Below are 25,597 nucleotides of genomic sequence, written 5' to 3' on the forward strand. Positions count from 1 at the left end.
TTCAGTGACTTTGTGCAAATAAAGTCATCTGCAAGTCATTCTTCCTGCTGGCACCTGTTAATTGCTTGCCCAGCCTGAAACATTCCAGTGATTTTCCTGGCCTTCAGCACATGAACAGAGGTGACACAGGGAGCCACTGTGCCCTCCTGTGACCCTGCTCTGCCAAGTCACTTCTCTGTTATTGCTTATCCCTTTGCCATACAGGCTGTAGAAAAAAAATCACATTCAAGTGCCTGAGCAGACACCTTACATGGGTCACCTTCCCCCACTCCCCTTGACTGTCCACCCCACAAGATTGTGGGAGGGGAGGGCAGAATTACATGGAAATTTGCAGCCTGCTGGGCATCTCCCACTCTTCAGAGGATTTCCAAGGTTGGACTCGAGGATCTTGGAGGTCTTTTGCCACCTAAATGGCTGTGTGGTTGTGAAAACTGTAGCAAGACTCACAGGGTGGGAAGAAGGCATGCAAACAAGAAGGAAAGCGAGCAAGCCCTACCTTCTGCACCTGATAGATCTGGGGGGAAAGGGAGAGGAAAGAAACAAGGACAAAGCTAGCATGAATGATGGATACATAGCAAATACTCCACAGCTCGTTCTGGAGAGAAAAAACAGCTTTTATAGAGAAAATACAGCAGGACATCAATACAGAGAAGAGCACAGTGAAGCCCTGTGGATTTAGGCAGGACAAAAGCAGTGTTTGCATGGTGGGCCTCCTCCATGTGACTGGCTAGAACACAGCATTCCTGTTCCCATTCCCACCAGCCTCTGGGGTGCACATGGGACATTTTATCCCCAGGCTTTGCACCAGAGCACAGCCCAGCTGTGAGCCAGGACCTCTCATTTTTCCAGCCTTCCCTCCAGAACAGGAATGGATGCCCAAATATTCATCCGGGATGAGTCGTGTATCTACCACCACAATAAAAGCAAACAGCATTAACTACAGACCAACTGTTCCTCTTTGGAGGACAGAATTTGTCCTTGAGGGATGAAGCACAGTTACAAAAGCACCAACCCCACTCACCTCTCACCTGTGCACAGCACAGTGCCAGTGTGAAAATTCCTGGAAAATTCCTTGTATATTGTTGGCCTTAAAGGATCCCTGCAGGTTGCTCTGTCAATTTTTAATGTTTCTCTCCAGCCCCACACTATTTTCAGGCTTTAATAAATGCCCTGCTGACACTGTTGTTCCATAGTCTTGGAGCACTTTGATAAGACACAAAACCTTTACAGCCACTCTACTGCACCTGAATTTTGTGCTCTTGGAGAACTGCCCTTGACTGCTGAGCTTTGTGAATCCACGTGAAAACAGAAAACAGATTTTTTTCTCACATCTTTCCTGAAACCAGAAACCTTCTTGTTCAAAAACACCTGGCTGGCTGCACAATCCTTTGGTGGCAAGGCAGTCAAGTCTCCCAGATTTTGGGGTATTTGGAGGATCCCCGGCATTCAGTGCTCTCAGGATACCTCATGGGAACCTGGATCCCAGTGCTGGCAAGCAAAGCTTATGTCTCTCAATCCCTGCCCTCCTGATCAGCTTCCCCTTCACAAAGGACAACTGCACAACCCCGATTAAAGCCTCAGCAGCTTTAATTCCCATTCCAGCAAGCACAGGAGGGAAAATTAGGACCCATTCAAAAACCAGCATTCCCACCACACAAGTAACCACCCCACTTCCCTTTCCCTAAGAAAGCCATGCAGAGGAAAATGAACTGGGCCCTCCCACAAGGCTGCAAACAATTCCAATTTCTGACTTCTCCATGGCACACTCAGAGTGCCTTTCATCCACACACAGGAGCCAAACACCACAGGTTCAAACGTGGCAATTACCACACAGCTGATTAACCTCAAAGCTTTAACTTTTCCATGCTGTTTTTTTCACCCACTCCTGGAGGCAGCTCCATGGAATCCTTATTTTTCAAAGCCCAGTGCTCCAGGCCTGGCACAGCAGGTATTCCCTGCTGAGTCCAAAGCAAGGAGCCTCGTGCCCAGGACCCAAATTGCCAATGGACAAGATAACAACAGGGCCCTTGTTCAGGACAGGCACCGTGGAGGGAGGTGGGGAGGCCTCAGGGATAAAGCCAAATTCATCATTTAACTATCCCAGCTTTTTATAAAACCTGGGTTTTTGGAGGAACCCATTAGCCAACAGGCATTACAACAGCTCTGCTCCAAAGTGACTGATCCCTCAGCAGTGCACAAGGGAAAGATGTCCCTGTCTGTGGAATCAGGGGATTTTTAAGGGTTTTTCAGCCCAAGCCATTTTAGGATTCTGTGATAACAATGTCCTCTTTAGAAAAGAGAAAATACACACTTTTAAACAATCACCTCTGTTGCTGATGTGTCCCCCCAAAAAAGAGTCAATACACATCCAAGCAGTCAAATGCTTTAAAGAGCACTTTCCTGTATTAGGGTACACAGGTATACAGTTTTCTGTGTCAGGGTATGACCAAAAAACCCAAATGTGTTTCGTCCACAGCATCAACAGCACACAGCTTTCCTGATTTCCTCATCAAAGGAGGCTGCCCACAAAAATAAAGTTTTTCATAGAGTAAAATTGGACAGAAAAAGCCAGTGTTAGATGGTGGCAGAAGAGTCTGCTAAAACCATCATCTACATCATCCCTCTTCAAATTTTCCTGGGCATCTTCACAGTGAGTATATGAGACAGATGAACCACCACAAACCTCCTTCATTTCTTCCCTGCTTATGTCAGCACCGAGTTTCACAGCCAGTCTCAGCCCTCCCCATTCGAGCCACAAGAATCTGCTTTTCCCTTTTTTTTTTTTACTAGAAAGCATTGGTAGTCTATTTTATTCCAAAGAAATATGAATCCAAAGGGGAAAAAATATGTGCAAGTGAGGTAAGGAAGGAATTTACAAAACAGCCAAGGCAAGTTTCATGCTGTGCCCTTAAAGCAAGTGCTGCAAATGAAGGCAGGAGAGCAGCACAGTGCACTTGCCTTGAATCAGAAGTACAGGCTCATCTGCTGTGTGAACTGGCAGGGAAGAATCTTATCCCACCGATTCAGGAGTGGGAGGAGATCAGTCCCTTTTCACTTCAGGCACTAATATCAGCTTACACTGTGGTCTCCAAGTGTCAGCCCTTGAAGAGACATTTAAAGCCTTGCCAGCAGAACACACAGACAGCACTGCTACAGAAAGCATTCTCTACAATTAACCCTGCTGCAGCTTTCACGTGTCTCCAAAACTGTTACTGTTAAATATTGCTTGGGGGAAAAAAGGGTTTAATGCATTTCAGGTCAAACTTCTAAGAGAAAAAATAAATGCACAGGGGAAAAAAAAAATCTTCCTCCAGTTTTACCTTGTAGCCCCTGAGAATTAACAAATTGTTACTCAGAAAAACTGGGCTGCCCACTCCTGGCTTGCTGTTCTGCATGAATTAGCAATAAATACCTGAATGCACACAGGAATTTGTCTCAGGACCAGGCACATCTCAACAGCACAAGCCAAAGGGACTGGTCTCAGACTCTGCAGCTGGAAACCAAATGTTTCAAAAGCATGGCAGCATGGAATGGTAAAGCAGGACCCATCACTGCTCTGACTCCCAGCAGTGCTGGGAAACCAGGGAAGGGAGGAAATACCACATATTCTAATTGTCCTTTCAGCTCAGAAAGGCCCTGGCAGTGAGAGCTGCCCTGCATTCATTGATGTGTGCAAGCAAAGCAGAGAATTTAACCAGACTTCCAGATTAATTATTTACATCTTTGGTGGGTAGCAATAACAAAGCAGCTCTGAGTGAGAAGCCAGAAGCATTCAAGCTGTAACACTTGTCAGACCTGTGCCTTTCCTAAAGCCTCATCACCAAGAACACATTCTCTAATAAAGAGAGAAATTGATTCACATCTCAGTGATTCAGGAGGGATCAATACCCTTATCTTCAGAGGGATTCCCCATGTCCTGGGCTGGGTGGGGAGCAGGAAAGGGGGAATTCTGCCCCTCTGCCTTGCTCAGGTGAGACCCCACCTGCAGAGCTGCTGGAGAGAGTCCAGAGGAGGCACCAGGATGATCAGAGGGATGGGACAGCTTTGCTGTGGGGAAAGGCTGGGAGAATTGGGAGTGTTCCAACAGGAGCCCCATCCAGCAGGAAAGATGGTGCAACACTGTTTACAAGGGACTGGAGTGACAGGACAAGGGGGAAGGCCTTCCCACTGCTGACATTGGATATTGGGAAGGAATTCTTCCCTGTGAGGATGCTGAGGCCCTGGCACAGAGTGCCCAGAGAAGCTGTGGCTGCCCCTGGATCCCTGGCAGTGTCCAAGACCTGGCTGGACAGAGCAACCTGGGCTAGTGGATAGTGACCTGCCCATGGCAAGGGGAGGAACAAGTTAAGTTTTAAGGCCTCTCAACTCAACACATTCTGGAATTCTGTGATCAGGTCACAATACTTGTGCTCACTTTTTTCTTCAGCTTCACAAAACACTTTTCATGTACCCAGCTTATACTTCCCTGTGAAATTCATGCTCGCCTTCTCCTCTTTAGCTTCCCTTCCCTGAAGAAAAAAAAAAAAAAACCAACAAGGAAACCAAACCAAAACACCCAAACCACTGGCACAGTTACCCTTCTTTGTGCTGCCTGGCACGAGGAGGTGCCAGGTGAGGAGATGATAGTGCCTCTGGAGCACACCTGCAATCCTGCCCCACCGCAGAGCAGTCTCCCACAGGAACTTTCCCACATCTCCCCCTGCAGCTGAGAGCTCTCTGCCAGAAGCCCAGCTATTCCTGCTGCACAATTTCTCAATCCTATGTGTAGACTCTTCATGCAAAAGTCACCCAATTACTTTAAAATGAGAGAAACGAAGTGCAAGATTAAGAAATGTCATAAAGATGAGGTGCTGGGCAGGAGAGGAGCCAGTTTCCAAACCCAAATCATTAAAACACCCTCTTTCACTGCCATAGTTATAGCCTGTAATGGTAGCACCTGGAAACTTTTAAGTCAGACCAGCAGTGTAAATATATTTCCAAGTAATCCATGCTCCACAAGAAGCCTGCCAGGGCATGCACACGGCTTAAAGCATGAAAGACTACACGCACATGCAATAAATTCATTTATTGCTTTTTAACTCCCAGAAGGGAGTTAGGGCTCTAAAAAGCCTTCTGAAGTAGTAAAGCAAGTGCTTTAACTTCTGATTATTTAACATGGCAGCAGTGGGAAAGCGCTCTTTATGTTTCTGAAAAGTTTGCAAAGGGAAATGAAGATGGCAGAGAACCAGGTGTACAGATCCCAGTGTCACAGCAGGTTCCCCTCCAAGGAGGGAGTAGGTGCCAAATATCTTGTGTTGATCACTGCTTGGGATTTTCTGCATTTATGTTTTATTATACCTGCAAGACACTTGTGGCAATGAAAAACTTCCTGCAGCTACCCTTAATATCTCTACCTGGCATCTGGGGGGGCTAAGATTAAACTCTTTCAAAAAGTTACAGAATACCCAAGTGTGCAAAACATTAAATAAATGTGTCATTTATGCCAGTGAGTTACAAAGCAGATTGTGATGGGTATCTGGCTGAGCTTTCAATGGCTGTGGTATTTCAGAGGGACACCCTGCCCTACCCAATTTCTAGCTATACAAAGCTTTCACAGGTTTTCAGATGACAAGCTCTTAATTGCAGGAGCTTTAGTTTTCACACCTAAATTTCAGTTTACTAAGACACCCTTTGCAGCATCAGCTTTTAATCTGCAAAGGGGTCATCAGCTTCATTAAGTCACCTGTAAATTAGTGGTGTCAGCTGCCAGGACACCCCTATTTACTTTGCTACCCAAACAAAACATGTGGTGCCTGTTTGGCACAACCCTCCCACGGCTGCTCCCAAGTCTCCCCCGCCCCAGCTGACAGCTCAGCAGTGACAGCGTTCCCAGGGTGGGCCAGGCTGCAAGAAACACCCTTGAGAAAGCATCAACTGCAGCAGGAGAAGGCTCCCACCTTCCCCAAGCTCTGTGTTTGCAGCAAGGGAGCTGAGACACATCCAGACCTGTCTCACCAAAAGCTGAGCGTGGGCAACGAGCCCAGGAGCTTCTCTGTGGGCTGGCTGCTGCAGCCTGCACTGGCACTGCTCTGCTGTCACATCCTGATCCACATCCTGCTGTCACCTCCTGATTCACTGCTCCAAAGCTCAACCAGATCCTGCTCTGCACCCCAAAGCAAATGTAGAACCACTGAATTACAGAATGGCCTGGGTTGGAAGGGACTTTAAGATCATCCAATTCCACCCTCTGCCATGGCAGGGACACCTTCCACCATCCCAGGGTGCTCCAAGCCCCATCCAGCCTGGCCTTGGGCACTGCCAGGGATCCAGGGGCAGCCACAGCTTCCACGGGCACCCTGTGCCAGGGCCTGCCCACCCTCACAGGGAAGATATTTTTCCTAATATCCAATCCAACTCTGCCCTCTGTCAGTGTGAAGCCATTCTCTTTTTTCCTGCCCCACATTTATTCTTATTATGTATTCCCAAACTCTGCTCCCAGACTCCCTACTTCTTCCTTCTTCTTCAAAACTCTGCTGAAAAAACTAAATTGTGATTATTGTTATCCCTCTTGCAGCCACTCTGCTTCTTCACTGAATGCACATCACCAAGCACAACTTTTGAGAGCTTCTGGTTCAGTTCACCAGGTAATGCTTTGCCAAGTGAAGCTTCTACCCTTGCCCCTGCCAGGAGCAGCCCATCCTTTTTACAAACTTGAGGAGGGCACAGCACCAGCTTCACAGCAGGAAGCAGAACAACTTCCCACTGGAGTTACACAAAGGGATCTTCCATATTCATTGGATTTCTAAAGAAGTGATAAGAATCCACAGGCACACAAAGAAGCTGCATACTTCAAAGTTTAACATTAAACAAGAACTACTAACCACCACGATTTTCTGTGAGTAGATAAAATCCTTGCCACCATCCACGTTTTTTCCAGGTTTTCCTATAATCAGCATTAGCTCCACGCAGACTATTTCAACAAAATACAGACAAGCCCTCTGTTCCAGGATCTCTGAACATCCTCCTCGATGGATACAAGCCAGGCACCCCCCAAAGCCCCGGCCTTACCTCCTTCTGCTGCCTCTCCAGCTCCTTCATCCGGATCTCCCGCGCCTCCGCCCGCGCCGCTCGCTTGGCCGCGAGTCTGGCTTCAGCCTGGGAAGGGGAACACAGGCATGGGATGAGATCAAAGCTGGGCAACCCAACGGGGAACTCGCTCCGGAAGCAGGGCAGGGAATGGGGAGGATTGACTCTGCAAGGCTGTAAACACATCTGTAGGAGTTAATTCCCTATTGCAGGTAATGGCCCTGCCTTCCCTAGCTTGTTATCCTAACACCCCCGTGCAGGCACTACCCTCCCTGAGCACACTTGTGTTTAAAAGAGCTCTTTAATTATTATTTGTGTGGCTAGATAGGAAGCAGGTTGATTTATTTAAGAAAGGCAGGTTTGGCTCTTTTTGTTTGGGTTGTTTTGTTGGGTTTTTTCCCCCCCAGCAGTGTGGATTGGTTTTTTATTGATGAATTAATTTGACAAACACCAAACACATTATGTGCCATTTTTCCTAACCACTGACACTGTGCACACATACCTGGGCACAGGATTTGGGTAAACACTGGAGGTCAGTATGAACAGCAAAGGCTGAAATTATGGAGAGAAAATGCACTAAGACCATTATAAATCTCCAAAATTCCATATTCCAGTCCAAACTTCGCTGGAGTGGAATTCTGCCAAGAACAGGACCAGACCTCTCGAGAGATCTACAGTGCTTCCTCACTTCAGCCCAGTTGGAAGTGATAGAACATTCTATAGAGTAACATTTTTAATATTCTGCTTTAAATCCCAGGCAAAGCCAGTAGATCTTAGAGAGAAAAAAGTAAAATTAGCTCAGGCTTGGTACAGTACAACTGTGAGCAGCTCAGAACAGCTCAGCAGGGAGCCAAAGGCACAGCTCACAGCCACCCTGGTGTAACACCTCCTTCTGAAACCTTTTACTGTAAGCACAGCATCCAGATTGACAGGAAAATCTGCCATAACATCAAGGTCAAGCACACAGAGAAATCAAAATGCTGGTGTTTTCAGGAGTGCTTCTGAACAGAAGGAAAACCACCAAAAACCAGAAAGGTGTAATTTCTTTTCCCTTCTCTAAGTGCAGTCACCACTCAAACCTAGGGAAAAGGGTCACAGCCTTAAAAAACACAAACAAAACATGGAAAAAAGGCCAAAAAAAGGGAGTAGGATGGTTGAAACTTGCAGTTAATAGAAAAGGGCTGATGAAAATCAAGCACAAGCTGATGCACAGGAAGACCAGGAGCCTTGTGATGTTGTAGATCTTAAAACCTCGGACTGGGGGAGACCAAGAGGGGATCTCATCAATCCATACAAATATCCCAAAGGCCACTAAGAGGGTGGTTCCTCTTAGTGGTGCCCAGTGGCAGGACGAGGAGCAATGGCCATAAACTAAACCACAAGTTCCATTTCAGCACAAGAGAGAACTTCTGTTCACTGAGGGCGGCAGAGCACTGGAACAGCTGCCCAGGGAGGCTGTGGAGTCTCCCTCTCTGGAGACACCCCAAACCCACCTGGACATGTTTCAGTGTCCCCTGCTCCAGGTGACCTAGGGGATTGGACTGGGATTCCAGAGGTCCTGTCCAACCCCAAATGTTCTGTTATTCTGTGAAGTGTGAAAAATTACTTGTGAAAAGGAAACAAGCCTTCTCAGAGAATTAAAAAAAAAGCCCAAGGCAGAAAGAGCACAGGGCTGGTTTTGCACAGAGCTGCTCTCTCTTGAGTTCTTTGCCTGAATTTCAAGGTAAGTGGCTCTGCAGAAACTCATAGCAGGAGCAGACCCTCCACACCTGCACCCAAAACCACCCCCTGCCATAACCTGTTACTTCCAGAGCCAGGTGACAGCAGGCTCCAGGGGCAGACATAAATCCCCAAACGTGTTTTCAACACCACCTCCCAACCTGACACAGTCTGTCCAGGAAAAAAAAGCCCCAGCCCTGCTGCTGCTGCTGGGCAAAGCCTGGGTGGAATCCCTGGCAGGCAGTGCCATGTTCCACCTGCAGTGTTTGGAATTGCTGATGACACCCAGTACCCAAACATGCCCTGAAATGTGTGCTGAAGGCACCAAATCACAGCTCTGGGGTTGACTTGATGTGATCCCTCCTGTTTATTTAAAAAGAAACACTGGCAAACCCCACCTGATAGAGGTGAGGAAAAACACCAGCACAAACTGGTTTTTCCCTATGGAAAACAAAGGGCCCTAAAGTCTCCATAAGCAAAACACACCAAACAATACAGGCTGTGTATCCCCAACTTCCCTCCTGACAGAAAAAGGCAGAAACAAGATTATTTGGATGTTAACATGATTGTAGCTGTCATCCTCATGAATTTCAATAACCAGCTGAGCTTTCACATCAGAACTAGGTGCCTATATGGAAAATTCAGGTATAATTCAAATGATACATATTTCCCCTTGTTTACCTTGTATGATAAGGGCCAAAGGATTTACACACTTGCTAGCTATGTTGAAAATTATATATTCTCCCAGAAGTAAGCACAATATAATATGAAGCGAAGGAACTTGAAAAATAGGAAAAGAATTAAAAAATTAGCCAGTTTTTTTCAGGCCTTCCTGAGAATGAGGCTTGCCAGTTTCTAAATTACAGACACCAACTGCAGGAAGTTAAATGAATTTCACCTTGTGCAAAACCACACATTTTGTGTGTCATTTCTTAGGATACAATTCTGCTTTTAGTGCCAATCCATGACGCATCTCTACTTTATTCCATTTCATCTTTGCAGCCCTCCAGCTGCCCATTTAAAGCCAACCTGCAAACCTTGTGAGAATAAAACCACATTTTCACTCAGCAGCTTTGACTAACAATGGCTTACATCTTGGAACAAGCATATTGTTTATTTATGAACTTTTTCTTTCCATGACCACATCAGCCTTAAGTATCTTTGAATAAAAAACAACAGAAACAGTATCCTGGGTTCTTGAACTTTAAGCTAAAAACATGTGGTTATCAGAGACTGGTGCCTTGTAAGAAGTCATTGAGTTTTATTCCATCCTGAACACTCATATTTTAAAGCAACTCATTTTCATCACATCAAAACAAATAATTACAGAATTGTTTGGGCTGGAAGGGACCTCAGGAGGTCTCCATTCCACCCTCCTGCTGAAAGCAGGGTCAGCATCACATTCAGATCACACTGCTTAGGGCTTGGTCCAGATGGCTCTTGAAAACCTCTGAGTTTGGTGGCTCTGCAGCCTCTCCAGGCTCCTGTGTCACTGCCTGACCATCCTCATGGAGTAAAGGAATAAATCCCCACCAAATCATGCTCTTGGCTCCTTAGTCACCCCAACTTCTCTGTCAGAAGGCTGCTGTACCTTAAGGGCTGCATCAGGCACTAAGGAATATCTTCAAGCACGTTCTCAAGGATGTCTGGGTGCCATTTAGATGATTACACAGTTATTTTCACCACGGTTCCTAACCAAACACCAGCTCATTTGTGCTGGACAAAGGAGGGTTTGTAAGAAACAGGCCATCCTTCCCTAAAGGGTTTTTGAGCCCACAGCAAAATGAGAGAAGGGGGGGGACAGGAAATGTGCAAAGAGAAGAAAAAAAGGCATTAGCATGTGAGGCTACCCACGAATCTTTGGAGGGTGCCCTCCAGCTCAACAGAAATACATCATGCTATAGTCAGGCCAGCCATCAAATGGTCAACCTGTGGCCTTCACAATCTCATTTCTACCATGCTTTGGTGGATGGAATTACTTAACTCAGAATGAATTTTTTTTAAATACTCTGTAGGTGGCATTGGTGATGAAGCTGGTGTCGCCTGTGAGCTCAGAGGAAGTAAATCCATCAGGACAGGGAGGAGTCCACATCTCACTGGGTGAGAAGTTATCAAAGCCTGAAGTTATCAAAGTCTGGTAGCCAGCCTAACAAATCCTGCAGTGAGGGTGGGAGTCTGCTGCACACAGGATTTCCTGTGCCAGAGCCCAGCTCAGGTACAGTGGGTGCCCCCCAGAATGGCACAGGGCACGGACAGCCAGAACAGCCCCAGCAGCTCAAGCTGTGAACCTTTAGGACATGTAAGGATAAAAACACAGGCCAGACTTTCAGACACACACAGAGGAGTGTCAGATTTATTGTGGGCCTCTTCCTCAGCAGCACGGGCGTGACGGAATGCATCGGGGTTTGTCAGACCACACTCTCTGAGCTCTTGGACTCTGCTCTGTGCTATAAATACATTGATTTCTTGCACAGCCTGCAAGCAGCAACGCTAACTTTACATTTCTCTCTCTGTGCTGACTAAACCAAAACAGGCTTTGCCTGGCTGACTTTGGTCTTTGTCCAGCCCAAGCACTTGACAGAGCCGAGTCACCTCTAAGGGCAGTAGCAGAGACACACTGCAGACTGCAGGAGACACTGCTAAACACTAGAAAACCAGCCAAAAATTCACATACTTCTGAAATTCAGCTTACTAAAAGCTGTTCTTTAGGCTGCCTAAGGCATAAATAACTATTCAAGGAATGAAGGATTTAGGAAAAAAGAAATTAGAAATCACTAAGACTGAAGAAGTCCCCTTGAATTCTTAAAATCATCTAAAATTCATCAGTGACTCAGCAAGCAATACAGGCCTCAATCAAAAATGACAGATCATTGTCAAAAACAGAAGAATAAAAATATGAAGCCTAATTGCACTCATTACAAAGCTTTTGCAACTTCCCTTTTATGAAATATTGCTCATCTGACAAGGAGAACTGGCAGCTTCAGCCCTACTGAGCATGTCACACAAAAAAAACCCAAACCTCATCAGAGACTTCTGTAAGGCCCCATGGGCAAAACGAGAGGAGATGGCAGCCAGACTGCTGAGATGAACAGCTGAGAGGACCAGCTGAAAAATCATTGCCTTAATTTATGGGACTCGCTCAAATACTACAAATATACACACTGAATTCTTGGGTTTTTATTGCAGTTCCTCAGAATGATTTACAGTCACCAAGCCCTGAAAGAAACGTTGAACTCCAAAATGCTCCCTGCTTTTGCCGGGCTACTTGCTCAGCACTTGACACTCCAGCTTAAGGGTCACTCAGCCTGAAAATAAAAACCCAGCCCTGTGCAGCAGCAAATCTTTACCCTGGCTTAAGGAGTTCAGTATGTTTAGATCTGAAGAGGGAAGAACTAAGCAGGTTGTAACAGGAGCACAACCACCTCTGAAAAAAAAACCCCAAAGCAGGTATTGGGTGTCATCTGGAAAGGGTGAGAAGCATCTTCTGCTGCCTGCAGAAGTGGGAACACGGGATGTGCAGCTGCTGAGGAGAGACCCCTACCCTACAGAGCCCCTTTTTAAACCCCACTGGTGGGGACCAGGCCTGGCTGTGCCTGTGGTCAGGGGATGGAGCACAATGGTGACGGAAGCCGCGGCTTCCTGGCCCCGCGCGCGCTGGGGAAGCCGCGCTGTCATCATCGCACGATGAGAGAATTATTGAGGTGAGCTGCTAAGGTAGAGGCCAAAGAGACACACACACACATCCTGAAGGTGTGCATTCTCAGAGCCTTTCCCTCCTGAAACAGCCAGGGCTTCATTGTTCGCCTGGCAGCCCCAAGACACAGCCAACAAAGACAGGAAGTTACGCTGCTTTTCTGAGCGGTGAAAAATGACTGTGTAGACTTGCCACATAGTTACATGTGTAAGAGTTTTCAGCTATACAAAGCACCCCTCAATTCCAGTGCACTCCAAATTACCTGCTTCCAAGACTAGTAATCAAAGCCAGTGTCATATTTGTCGTGGAGGATTGAAGTGTTAGCTTGCCAGCACCAAACCATACCCAGAAAAGCTCTCTGATCCCACTGCCAGAGAAACCTTAAAACACAAGTCTGCCTGACTAAATTACACCTGCTCCCTGTAAGCAACCACTGCTGTGCATTGCTGCAATAACTATTCTCAGGCTGATTTAAACCTCTTGCCAACATGCTTAAGATGCAGCCAGCCAGTCATTTTTGGGACCAACATAATTTTTCATGATGAATGCTGTCCCTTTCCTGTATTCTGTATCCTCTTCCTCACATATTATAGGACTGTTCATTCTGTTTAGCCAAGTCACACTTCATCAGTCAAAAATCTGATAAGGTTCCTTGCCCTCCTACATAATTTAAAGTCTGTTTGGACATGCAACACCTGATTTGCAATATTCCTGTAACACAGCTGACCAGCATAGCTACTGGGTAGAACCAGTGCTAACCCATGGCAATGTTTTTCCCTTCTCCACTTCAGCAACATGTGACCTAACCCAGGAGTTCCAGGAGCTCACCAGGTGAGTGGTGACTATTTAGCATCGAAACAAGAGGACTATAAGGACTCCTGTGTTTAAGAGGTCAAACCAGCACATTTATCTGACATTTTTTTGCATATGAGTTATGAATACATACAACACTTTGCACCACTTACTCATATGGTAATGAACCAGTGAATCACACAGGGCTCGGTCAGTCCACATCCTGCTTTACTCCTCACCTTTCTCTTAAATGCAAATTACAATTCAGAGGCAGCAGGCCTACCTTAGCCTACACGTAACCACAGGGATTCCCTTCTAATACCCGACAGCCCATCCTGGGCTGGTCTGACAGCTCCTGTCCCCTCGCAGTGACAGCGGTGAGCCCGAGTGACAGCTCGTGCGGAGGGATGCCCGACCCGCCCGCGGCCACCTGATGGTCCCACGGGACTGCTGCGACACTTTACTCAGCAATCATGTCACAGGTTCCGCTGGCACCACGGCTCCCGGAGCAGCTCACAGCTCACAGCTCACGTTCTGCCCAGCGATTGCGCAAAGCCAGCCCGGGACAAGCCCCCGGGCTGGGCGCCGGCCGCTCCCGGGCACCCCTCGGGGCTGTCCCGGCCGCACTGCCCGAGCCCCCCGCAGCCCCCCGCAGCCCCCCGGCCTTACCTGCTGCTGGGCAGCCGGGCTGAGGCAGTCGGCAGCCGCGTCCATGGCTCCCGCTGCCGCCGTCTGTCCCCGGCGGGGCCCGCCCGGACGCGCCCGGCACAGCCCGGGGGCGGAGCGGGGAGCGGGCGGGGAGCTGCGCTCGGCGGCCGGGGCAGCACCGAGGGAACGCTCACACATCCACACACACACACACACACCTGCCGGGCATCGCTCCGAATGCCGCACGGAAAGCGCCTCCTCGCCTCCTTTGTGTCCCCGAGGAGGATAAACAGAACATCCCAACAGCTGGGCGCACGGCCGCCCTCCCTCCGGGCTGCACATCCACCGGGGCAGATGCTTATAAATGAATATTCCTGTTCACGCCAGGCGGGCTCTGCATGGCAGAAGCAAACCGCCCCACCGATGCTAATTGCTGCAATTATATCGGTGCTGCGGATTGCGTTGTGTAGAGCCGAGTTTAAAAGGAGCTATCCACGCTGGATGGGCTGGTGTTGGTTTTATTCCTTCAGAAATGGCATTACACGCTATGGAGTAATGGAAAAAAATATAAAACCCCAAAACGCGTAATTGAAGTCTGACAGTACTGCAGAAGAGCAATCGGGAATAGCGGCTGGCCAAAACAGAAGGACAACCTGCATTGCAAAAGGTCTCTGGTGATGAGGTGGATGAGCCGAAAGCACAGAAGGATTAGAGGGCACAAGTGGCTTTAAGTGGCACTAAACAGAACGATACCCCAAGAACAATTGGAGACACGGCTAGAGCAGATATCCTGGCTCCAGGGAGGTCAATGCCATCTGTTGATTCCACCGGATTTCACCCAAAGCATCCCTCGTTTCCCCTTGACTTCACCTGAAGCTCGCACACCCATCCCCTCCCAAAGGCCAGGGAGAACCGCCCGGTGCTGGGAGAGCTTCGAAGCCTCAAGAGCTCATTTTACCCACTGCCATTCCAGCAGAGCACCCGGGGAGTCATCTCTTCCTGGCACGGGATTTTCCACGGCCAGCCAAACAGGTTGCTCCTTAGCAACTCAGCCTGCGCCCTCCTTCCCGCTCAGGAGCCCAGCAAAGCCTCCACCCAGCGGCTGAGCTCAGTTTTTCCATGAGCAGCCTGCCCAGCACAAGGAATCTGGCTGCTCAGGCTGGCACAGCACACGCTGCCATGCTGCTGACTGTATTTTAGCTAATTTGGAAGCGCTGGCACTGTTTTACATTTGGGGGCAATAACTTGGCAGTGCCTGGACCCAAGCCATGCCCCACTGTCCCTGGGAAGGCCAGTCATGCTTCCTTTAAATAAACGGGATTAGGGATGGTCTAACTTGCACTCTGCCTCTGGGAGAAACCTTGCTTAGGTCAGGGGAAGCTTTAGAATTATAAACCAGCCTGGTTTTATGTGAATCATAGAACTACAGAAGGGTTTGGGTTGGAAGGGAACTTAAAGCCCATCCAGTTCCACCCCCTGCCATGGCAGGGACACCTTCCACTATCCCAGGTTGCTCCAAGCTCCGTCCAACCCGGCCTTGGGCACTGCCAGGGATCCAGGGACAGCCACAGCTTCTCTGGGCACCCTGTGCCAGGGCATCCCCACCCTCACAGGGAAACAATTCCTTCCAATATCCCATCTAACCCTGGCCTCTGGCAGTGGGAAGACATTCCTCTGTGTCCTGTCACTCTCAGAGACTTTGTCAAAAGTCTCTGTCATTCCTATAACAATTCTTTAAGTACTGGAAGGCTGCAATAAGATCTCCAAAGTCACATCTTTCATAAAACACCAAAGCCACCAGTTGAGCCTACAAGTTATTTTTAACTCCTTCAGCAGGTAAATGACCCAACTTTGCTTCAACAATATAAATTTAAACTGTCTCAAATCCACTCCATCATGCACATAAAGAAACTAATAAATACTATATATGTTCCTGTGAAGGATCTGTAATTTAAATCTTCATTTAACAGACACTCACTTCATCCTCCAGCAGGTCTGACTTTTGTGAACAGCCCCAAGTCCCAGAGGAGTCATGCCCTAATTCCCACAGGTTGCTCAGCATTCAGTTTTGGTGCAGGTAACAGCATGATCTGGGGCTTCCAGCAATGTTTGGTGCTCAGCTGTGAAGAAGGCACTTCTGGACTGTGGCAGCCAGGACCAGGCACTAGAGTCAATTCTTCAGGAAAAATACATATTGCCTTAAATGGGACATTTTAACAGAGAAGGGGAGTGATGTTAACGGTGTAAATCTGAAGCACCAGAACAACTCAGCGTGACAAATATCTTCATCTTAGCTTGAAACAGACAATTTGTTCTGGTTCTTGGTTAAGAATTAACCTCCCCTTACATTCACTGGCAAATCTCTACAGGTTTTGCAGTGTCACTTGGAAAATACAGTGAAAATATAAATTACCCCCCCCGCCACCACCTTTTCCTATTTCCTTTCCAAGCCAAAATGTTTGGTTTTACTCAGTTTACTTGAGGAAGCACTTCATACATACCCTGGGATAAATTCAAACAAACAGCTGTACTACAGACCTGCTGGGGAGGAACTGAAGGATCAAGAGGTCTTTTTAATGCTAGCAAACTTCCATTTTTCAGCAATACAGAGCTCTGAACACACACTTCAGCATTTTATAATTGATTTTAGGTAAAAGGAGGCTCAGAATTCCAATCAGGTCCTGACAAATCCCCTCAAAACTGCAGTGCCTATCTCGTCATAGCTCCCTCCTATTCAGAAAAGCAGCAGCATCTTCTAAAATTGATATTTATTCATTTATTCAGCACACAGTTCTTGTGTCCATGCATTTCCCATATGCTGTGGGAGAGTGACAGTAATTCCAGGACATATCTAAGCAGGAAGGATGTCCCCATTTATGCACTGCACACACTACAATGCTAAACTGAGCTTAAGAAAAAACAGGTAAGGGGAGATTGGTGGCATAACTGTGAGCTGGGGATGTCCAAGCAGAAAGTTAAAAGGAAGTTTACTGCAGTTAGGACAGCAGCTCTGATCCCAATGACACAGACTCCTCATCTCCCTGTGGGGAACACTCCTCTCCTTTGCAAACACACACACACAAAATGCATGCCTGCACTCAGAACAAGGCAATCCTCCCCAAATACTGGCCCAAATTCTAAAAATCAGCTTGCCAGAACTGCACTTCACCCATAACAACCAACAACCGAGGAGCTGCGTGAAAAGCAAGAGGGAGCAATCACCCAGACAGCCTCCAGGCATGTTAGTATCACTGATAACTCAAATTCCAAGGAAGCCTGGCCCCCAGCACAGCTCATACTCAACTGATTTTTATTTTGTCTTTGAGGCATGTTATGGGCAGGTTAAGAGGCATGCAAGTAGGAATTAACCTTTAGAGACAGGTTTAAAAACTGCACCTTAGAGCACTCTGGCTCCAGCTTAGCCAGAGTATTAATTCTTCAGCAATACAGCCAACATGAATTCTTCAGCCACTTCCCAACACTATCCATCACCTCAATATAAAACTCAAATGATCTCTGAGTTAGAAAGATTATAAAAATTAAATTAAAAAATGAAATTCTGTTGTGCATTTCCTGCATTCTCTTCAAGTGGTATCACTGTTGGTGGATTTGCCAGTGTTGGATTATTGGCTGGACTTGATCTTTCCCAACCTAACTGATTCTATGATTCTTGGAGTTTTGGTAATGTCTGTCAGTGTCTTATTCAGTCCTGGCTTTCCAAACAGTGGGAACAGAGAAAGAAAGTCTCATTTTGGGGGAAAAAAGCTAAAAATAGTTTATATTAGAAGAAATATTTGGTTACTCCAATTTTTGGGGTTTTTTTTAATAAGGTTCACAGTGTTGTTCTTCGAATGCTGAAGAAAGCCAATAAAAACCTCTGGAGTGACACCCACCCGAGGCCAGAGGGACAGGAAAAGTGACATCTGTGCCTCATCACTTCATCATCCCTGCCTGCTGGGCCATCCTGGCAAGCCTGGAGCCCAGCTGGCCACGGGAACAAAACCCCCTTGTAGCCACCACCAAGGCACTGGAGTCCAGCAGACGCAGCCCAGTGCTCCTTAGGAAAACAATGTCCGGTTTTCAGCACCACAATCCCCTGCCAGGATCAACAGATTATCTTCTGGCCAGGCTGCACAGAGGCCTGGAAGGAGGAGGAGGAGGAGGAGGAAGGAAACTGCTGGAGCAGGCACAAGGCAGACTGAGTCATGCTCTAGCAGGGAAGCTGGGAGGCTCCTGGGGAGCCCATGGCACATTTGTCATTCAGCTTCTAAGCAGTGATGCCATCAACACTTGGATACTGAATTGTTAGAACCCTAGAGGCTGAGAGTTTTAAACTTAAAACCCAAACACACACACCAAAAAATACTGTATTTAACCTAAGGCCGTAAAAAAACCTTGCAAGATTAATTATTAACACTAAAATTACAAGTATATAGTTTATATTATTATTATTATTATTATTATTATTATTATTATTATTGCAAGTATATAGTTTATATTATTATTATTGCAAGTATATAGTTTATATTATTATTGCAATTATATAGTTTATATTACTATTATTACAAGTATATAGTTTAAATAAAACTATATACTATAGTATATGAATAATATTTTTCTATATGTAGAATAGATATAAATGTCTATATGTATCATATATATAATGTCTATATAGACATATATCTGTATGTATAATATCACATATATGTCTATATGTATAATACCACATGTCTATATGTAGAATATAATATAAAGTTTTAGAATATAATAAAAAACATGAAGCAAAACAGAAGTTTTAAAATAAAAACTAATCCTTCTTCTTTACCTTCTTCTTCATGAGTTTAAGTAGTATTTGTGATAAGACAAAAAAGTCTGCATTGTGGGCTTTGAGTAATTAGTTATTAAAATAAAAGTAAAAATAATTTGAGTGTCATTTATTAATTAGATAGTTTAACCTTAAAAAACCTTACAACAAAAGATAATGAGCCATTTTGTACCTTGTTAGTAAAGTACAACAAAACTCACTACCTATAAAACTATATCATATACAAGAAAAAATAAACATTTAAACCTAAACACGAAATATCATCTCAAAAGCTTCAATCCCAACCTTAAAAAAAGTAGTAAAAAAAGTAGTAGTAGTAAAAGTAGTTAAAAAAAACCCAAAAACCAACATTGAATATATCAAAGCTGGACTACTTCAGCTTCAGAAATTGGAAATATGGGTGGATGAAAAGTTATGTGATCTTCCTGTTCTAGAAGTGCCAGATTCAAGAGTTGTTCCCATAATAAAAATGCCTGGCCTAGTCTTAAGCTTTTCCATTCCTTTGCTCAAGAATGAAAAAAAAAAAAGATCAAACCAAAGGAAAAAGAGTTTTGGTTCAGATCATCTCACAGAACGTGAGTGTAAAAAACCTGAGTAAAAAAATACAAAAACGATCCAGCGGGAGCCTTTTACTTGTAGAAAAGAGCTTTTCTGGTGGTGCATCCATAGCACAAGGCTTTGCCATCTCCCAGGCTCTGCTTCCAACCTAATGAGATTAAAGAATTGGAATTGACCATTCCCACCATGAGTGCAAATGTGAATTGGAAACCCAACAGTAATTCCAGAAAGGGCAGAGGTTCTGCACTCCATCCTACCCCCACCAGGGACATCAGGTGGGAAAGCACCACCAGCATTTATAAGCTCTGGGAGTGCCATGGTTAAGTCACCAAGCTCTCCCACTCAGCACACACACAAAACCAACCAAACAAACAAAAGACAAATCAAATTCACAGTAAAAATCAAGTCCAAAAAGTCAGAGCTAAACTTCATCAGGGTTTCAACTGGAATATTTGACTGTATTCACTAGAGAGAATGAACTAGGATGGCACCTTCAATGAACAGGGATCACATCCTCTGCAAACACCAAAGAATCCCATCATCAAACACTTTAGCAGAAAAATTGACAGTTCCCTTTGAGGAGTGTCCAGTTTTCCCATAAAAGGAGGATGATAAGTGTACCTACAGTGGAAACCTGGAAACCAGAACTATTGTGGTGTTCCCATGAGCAGCCTGAACCTACTTCCCTGGGTCAGGCTCATCCACTCCCTGCAATCCTACAAGACTGAAGGTTGGTGGGAGATTAAATGATGGGAAGATTTTCTTGCAAGGGCATTCCAAGAGTGATTTCCAATTTTGTTTTTAGGGTTTCTCTGAATGCCAGAGCTCTGGTTTCCTGTTTTCCTTCATTCCCAAGCACCAGGAGTGGGAACAGGCATTCACTCTGCTCTGACATGCTGAGGGTGCTGCTGTGAGCTATCTGAGTTTAAGGGCTCAGCATTCCTGGTCCTCTTGCTTAACATTTTGAGCCCAAGACTGGAAAGGGGAGGAGGGAATGAGAGCCACGACTAATGAAGGAATTTATACATGAGCAGTGAGCACTTTGGAGAAACATTTGCTGATGTGTTTGCCAGGAAACCCATCTTGGAGATAGAACTTAGGCATGCAAGCAGAAGCTGCAAAGTCTTGTTGACACAGACCTTTTCTCCCCCCCACAAAGGAGGAGAATGTTTATTCTGCACTGAACAGCCTGTACAGCTCTACAATGCAAGACACAATTAGATTCTTGCATCCTACCTCGTAAATTATATTGCCCTGGAGTCCCAAGGAGCTGCTGCTAAAAATACAAAAATAAACAATATTTAGTCTAAACAATTACTGAGCTCCACCAGGATTACCAAAGCAAATCCTGCCACAAGGAATTGATCTTAAAACACCTCTTAAAACCGAGGTATCTTGTTATCATTTCCATCTTGGCAGTGGTTTAGAGGCATTTATTATCTCAGTAAATGTTTTTGTTGGTGGGGTTTTGTTTTGGTTTGGGTTTTTCTTTTCCCTAAGCATTGTAGCTCCATTCTCCAGCACCACTCTATATATAGAGTGCACCACTTCCACTGCTATTTAGCAATCAATCACTCCTGCTGTTTCCACTCCAAAAAAGCAAAACAGGGATGAAAGAGCAACTCCAGGATAGGATGTTGGCTGGCAGCTCCTCAGTTAGTATCAACTGACCACATTTACGTCACTTCTTCAATTGGCATTTTCTCCCTAAATAGCTCTCTGGTCAGTAAGTGGTTGGTCCCACCAGGGAGGAATTTGGATACTCCTCTACAGCTGTTACCTCGGAGAACAAATCCTTGTGTTTTCTACACCCTGGATAATACTGCAGCCATGGATTTACATCAAGACTGGCAACTCATGGAAATAGTTTTGGGGGAGTCCAATTGATTTTGGAAACAACTGGATCACTCATACAAATAAATCAATCAGAAATGATAACTAGAAGGAGAAAAAAAAACCCCAATCCACTGGCAGCATTAGCAAATATGAGCTGGAATTTCACAAGAAAAGCATAAAAATCTTCCCAGTGCTATCTCCTGAAATAGTTATTTGTATGAAGCTGCAGCCAGGGGATTCTTCTACTTGTTTTACCCAACTTCTTTATAAAAAGAGAGAAGTTTCTCCTCTGCAGTGACCACTTGTAGTTCTCTCTATGGCATCAGCAGTGTTTTGCAGCAACTGTTGTCCTCATCTAAAATTTAAATAAAACAACCTCAGAACACCCAAGTAGAATTGCAGAGTGCCACTTCAATACCATATTTCTGTTTGATTGCAGAACAGCAATTAAAGTCACTCAGAGCTCACAAATAAAAGAGTTGAGCTGTATTTCAGACTTCTGGTGTTTGACTTTGGAAGCCAAGCCCCAACCAGTGTTTCCCACTGGGGACTCATCCTCAGGCACCAGCACACAGCAGAAAGGCTCTTAACAAGGAGCACACATGCAAAATTAATTCAGCCACTGCTACACGTTCCTGAAGAGCAAACACATTTGTCTCGAGCATGAAGTAAAGCACAATAATCCCATTTGGAACCTGCAATGAAGTGCAATTTCTCATCTGGTGCCTTCACAGTATAAACACAGGTTGGGGAGGATTCTGGGGCTGAGTGGGTGCCAACACCTTTTTGATGCATGGACAGAAACAGAGGTTTTGTTGCTGACTGGTAAAAGTATTTGAAGTATAAACAGGAAGAGAAATTGAGGGAGTGCTACAAGCAATGGAACCTGTGGGGATCACCCTCTGGTCCCCTCTGAACTGCAAATTTCATCTGAATGAAAGGTGGCAAATCCTGAACACAGCTCTGCACTTAGAGCACATTAAAATGTAGATACAAACCCCAGCAACTGCTTAAAATAATGCTACACTACCAGCCCAAGAAAAGAAAATCACAAGTTTTGAAGTAAAGGTTACTGATGCTGTTCTAGGGATTACCCAGTCTGTGACACAAAATGATATAAAGCTTTAAGAAAAGGCATAAATAGAACACTAAGTTCTGCTTTTTTTCCCTCAAATCAAGTGCACCTACTTCCTGGTTTAATCTCAGCCAAAATCCCACCTTTGTCTGCATCACAGAAAGAATAAACACATTTACAGGGAATTCATTATGTGTCCAACAACAGCTCTGGGTCTCCACAGAAGCACAGACTTTGCATGCAGGCACATTAAAGATTGATTTATTCTTTCAAAGCCAGGTAAAATGAAGATCAAAAGTTTCAGATAATCCACTGAATACTCTCCAAAGCTGAGATTTAATACCCATACTGCAGTTCCTGGACAGAAACAGTTCAAGATGAGTGAAGTGATAGAAACTGCAGTGCTGAGACAAATCCTATCATTATTGTGAAATGGTGTAAGATTAGAAATTACATCATGTGAACTGCTCTTGGTGCAGTGTCACACTCATGTGGCCCCTTCCCATTTTGCAAGAGGTCAGGACAATTTGTCTTTTAAGCTTCAGGGGGAAATTCCTGGCAGAGTTTCACGCCAAAAACTCGTCAGTGAAGTTGCACAGGTCTTTGCCATCAATTAGGAGCAATGAAGAAATCCACAGCTCTTCAGTTTTTTGTCCAGAGAACAGAGATTATATGTCCAGAGCTCATCTGTCTCTCTGGAGGAAAACAAACATAAGCAGTATTTGTACATCTTCAAGGCACAACACATTTTAGACGTGGAGATTTTAGGCCAGCAGAACAACTGAGAAATGACAAGAAAAAAAAAAAAAATTCCCCTAACTACAGCACTTGCATTTATTTGGGATACAGGAGAGCAAATGGGAGGTATTTTGAGGAGTTTAATTTTCAGGAGCAACTCACTTAAGAAGGGCAGCAGCCCGAGGAGGGCGAGGCAGAAGCGCTGACTGCAGGAGAGGAGGTGTCAGAGGTTTCACTGCTGCCAGCACAGCAAGACCTGCCAAGCCTGCTACAGCTGTGCTGCTGCCTCATCCCTGCTCTGACAGAAAGGTAAACCCTGCCCCATATTAACAGCACAATGAATGGATGAATTCTTGAAAAATAACTGAATTAAGTTTAAAAAGTGAATTAAATGCTTTTACAGATTTAGTCCCCTTGATATAAAAGAATGCTCTGAGTTGTAGAGGTACACAGAGGAGAAAGTCTTAAGGTCATTACCCCACCCAGTGTATCAGAGGAGAACCACTGAGTAATTCCTCCACCTAAACAGACCAAGAATGAACTCCAAGCTTGTTTGAAGTGGCCTGAACCCCACAAGAGGGAGCAGCAATCAAGCAAATCAAGTAAATCAAGCAAAGCACACTTTTTTGTGTCCCTAAGGAGACACTACTTCCACCACACAAAGCTGGACCCCTGAATTTTCAATGTAAATGTTTAATTACACGGTTATTCAGTCATTGAGGATGTGGATGAAAATTACCATTAGAGGATAAAGGACACTCCTTTGTGTTCCTACTGAGGACCTGGTAATTCAGCATTAAATTATTACCATCACCAGATACATTTCAACCACTTATGTCAAGAAGCAAAGCTGGGGATGTTCAGAACTTGTGTTAAGTCTCCAGACCCCCCAGATTCTCAAAATAACCCACAAATCCTAGCTAGCTTGATTTTTTAAGTAATTCTTGTTCTGCATCCTCACTCTCTGCTCCATCTGCAATACTTTTGAAGGACTCAAACAAAACCTACGGGGGTTTTTTATTTAAATACCAACCAGCCTGTCCAAAGGTAACAGCTTCCACATTCAGCATCATTTCAACAGCAGGAAAAAAACCAAACATGAAGAGGTTTGAAAAGGTTCACAATATTATTCCTGCAGGCTCCCACAGCCTTGTGGCTAAGTGGAAGAACAGGCAGCAATGTGCTGTGCTGACAGATGGTTTTTAAGTAGGAGCACCTCAGAGCCCAAAGCAGAAGCTGAGGATTCAACTAAATGCTGTTTTTAGGGACAGAACCTCCTGCATTGTTTTGTCTCCTACCTCCCAGGCTGAGTATTTTGGGACTCATTAATCATTTATTGCCTTTTCTTAGTTAGGAGGGGGAATTGTAAAGAGAGACCATTTCACTATAAATTACAACAGAGATGGGAAAGTGGTGGAAACTTTTTGCCAGAGGAATAGATTGGATTTCTTCTTTTTGTACCTCAGGGCAATATCAGGAGGGCCAACAGAGCACAGCTGAGCTTGGTCACTGACACAGGAACCACAGCTGAAACCCATCATTAGTTCTCCTGGCTGCTCCTGGAGGGTGTGTTTGCTCCTCTTCTCATCCCTCTGCTATTTTTTGTTGCTGTTCTCCTTTCCCAGGTTTCTCCCTCTAGGATTACCCACAGTGACCTCGACAGGTATTTCATTATATGCACATCCTACTGACTGACAAAGGGAGGAAAGAAGGAATCTGAATTGGAGCCATGCCTTTGATCATTAAAAATATGAGGATTTTACATTCATCTGTAGAATCCAACACAGTGCCAATAGCAGACACAAACCCCCCCAAACCACACGAGGCATTTTTCCATGTTCTGGGTTCCTTTGGCAATAGACTTTGCACACATCAATCATCCCAATACAGACTTCAATAAAAGCTCTGACTGCTCCCCTAATTTTTTTAAGCTGTAGAAGTACTTGGAGCTACAGACATACAAAACAACAGGTTTTAGAGGCATGTCTGCCAGAGAACAGAAGATTTATTGTACATTATTCCAGAATGTTAATGTCAAATATTAATCATAACAACACAGTTTACTACTAAAGCTAAAGTAGGGATTTAAGTTTTATTAAAAATCCAACCCACCATACTTATGGAAGTTATACAAAGAATAACTCCCATTATCATCTCAGCCCTGAGAACAATTTCATGCAGAGTAGCATTTCTAAAAAGAATCACAGCAACCTCTCTCTCCCAAGCTGTGGTGATGCTCACAGCCATGTCAGACAGCACAAGTTTAAACCAACAAAAATTTGGGGAGAAGACCTCAAAGCCTTCCATGTCAGTGGAAAAATCTCCAAAATCTCCAATCTCCGTGGCTCAACAGCACCAATTAAGCAGGGAAGCAACAGAGCTCCTTGAAACCTGAGATGCTGCCTGAAAGGAAAAGTCTCCTTGAGGTCACTGAGAATTCCTGGTGACCTTTTGCAAAGGCAGATAAACCTGTGGGCTTGTCCTCAGTGAACTCCTCCAGGAGGATCTGGTGCCAGGCCACTTCATACAGTCAGAGAAATTCTCCTGTGGTACGAGCAGTGAGCTGAGAAAAATGTACCCTTGCCAAAGCAATTCCAAAAAAATCAATCAGTGCAGGCTCAAGGGCATGAATGACAAGCTTATTCAG

At 45.2% G+C, this 25,597-nt stretch overlaps 1 protein-coding gene across 15 annotated transcripts in view; it reads right to left on the reverse strand.

Annotated features, from left to right (window-relative positions):
- Positions 1–25,597, reverse strand: part of LRRFIP1 (LRR binding FLII interacting protein 1) — a 103,792-nt gene that overhangs the window by 51,598 nt on the left and 26,597 nt on the right. For 11 of the 15 annotated variants that reach the window (XR_007780567.1, XM_050987528.1, XM_050987530.1 and 8 more), the window contains exon 2: positions 7,048–7,134. Coding sequence is in view for 14 of the 15 variants with exons in the window: in XM_050987528.1 (XP_050843485.1) it covers positions 7,048–7,134 (87 nt within the window). In the remaining variant the exon portion in view is untranslated. Of the gene's footprint in view, positions 1–7,047; positions 7,135–13,939; positions 14,031–14,136; positions 14,279–25,597 lie in introns of those variants that run through there. The other 4 variants (XM_050987529.1, XM_050987521.1, XM_050987524.1 and 1 more) reach the window with 3 other exon arrangements.

The sequence above is a fragment of the Serinus canaria genome (assembly GCF_022539315.1).
Source record: "Serinus canaria isolate serCan28SL12 chromosome 7 unlocalized genomic scaffold, serCan2020 HiC_scaffold_29, whole genome shotgun sequence".
NCBI lineage: Eukaryota > Metazoa > Chordata > Aves > Passeriformes > Fringillidae > Serinus > Serinus canaria.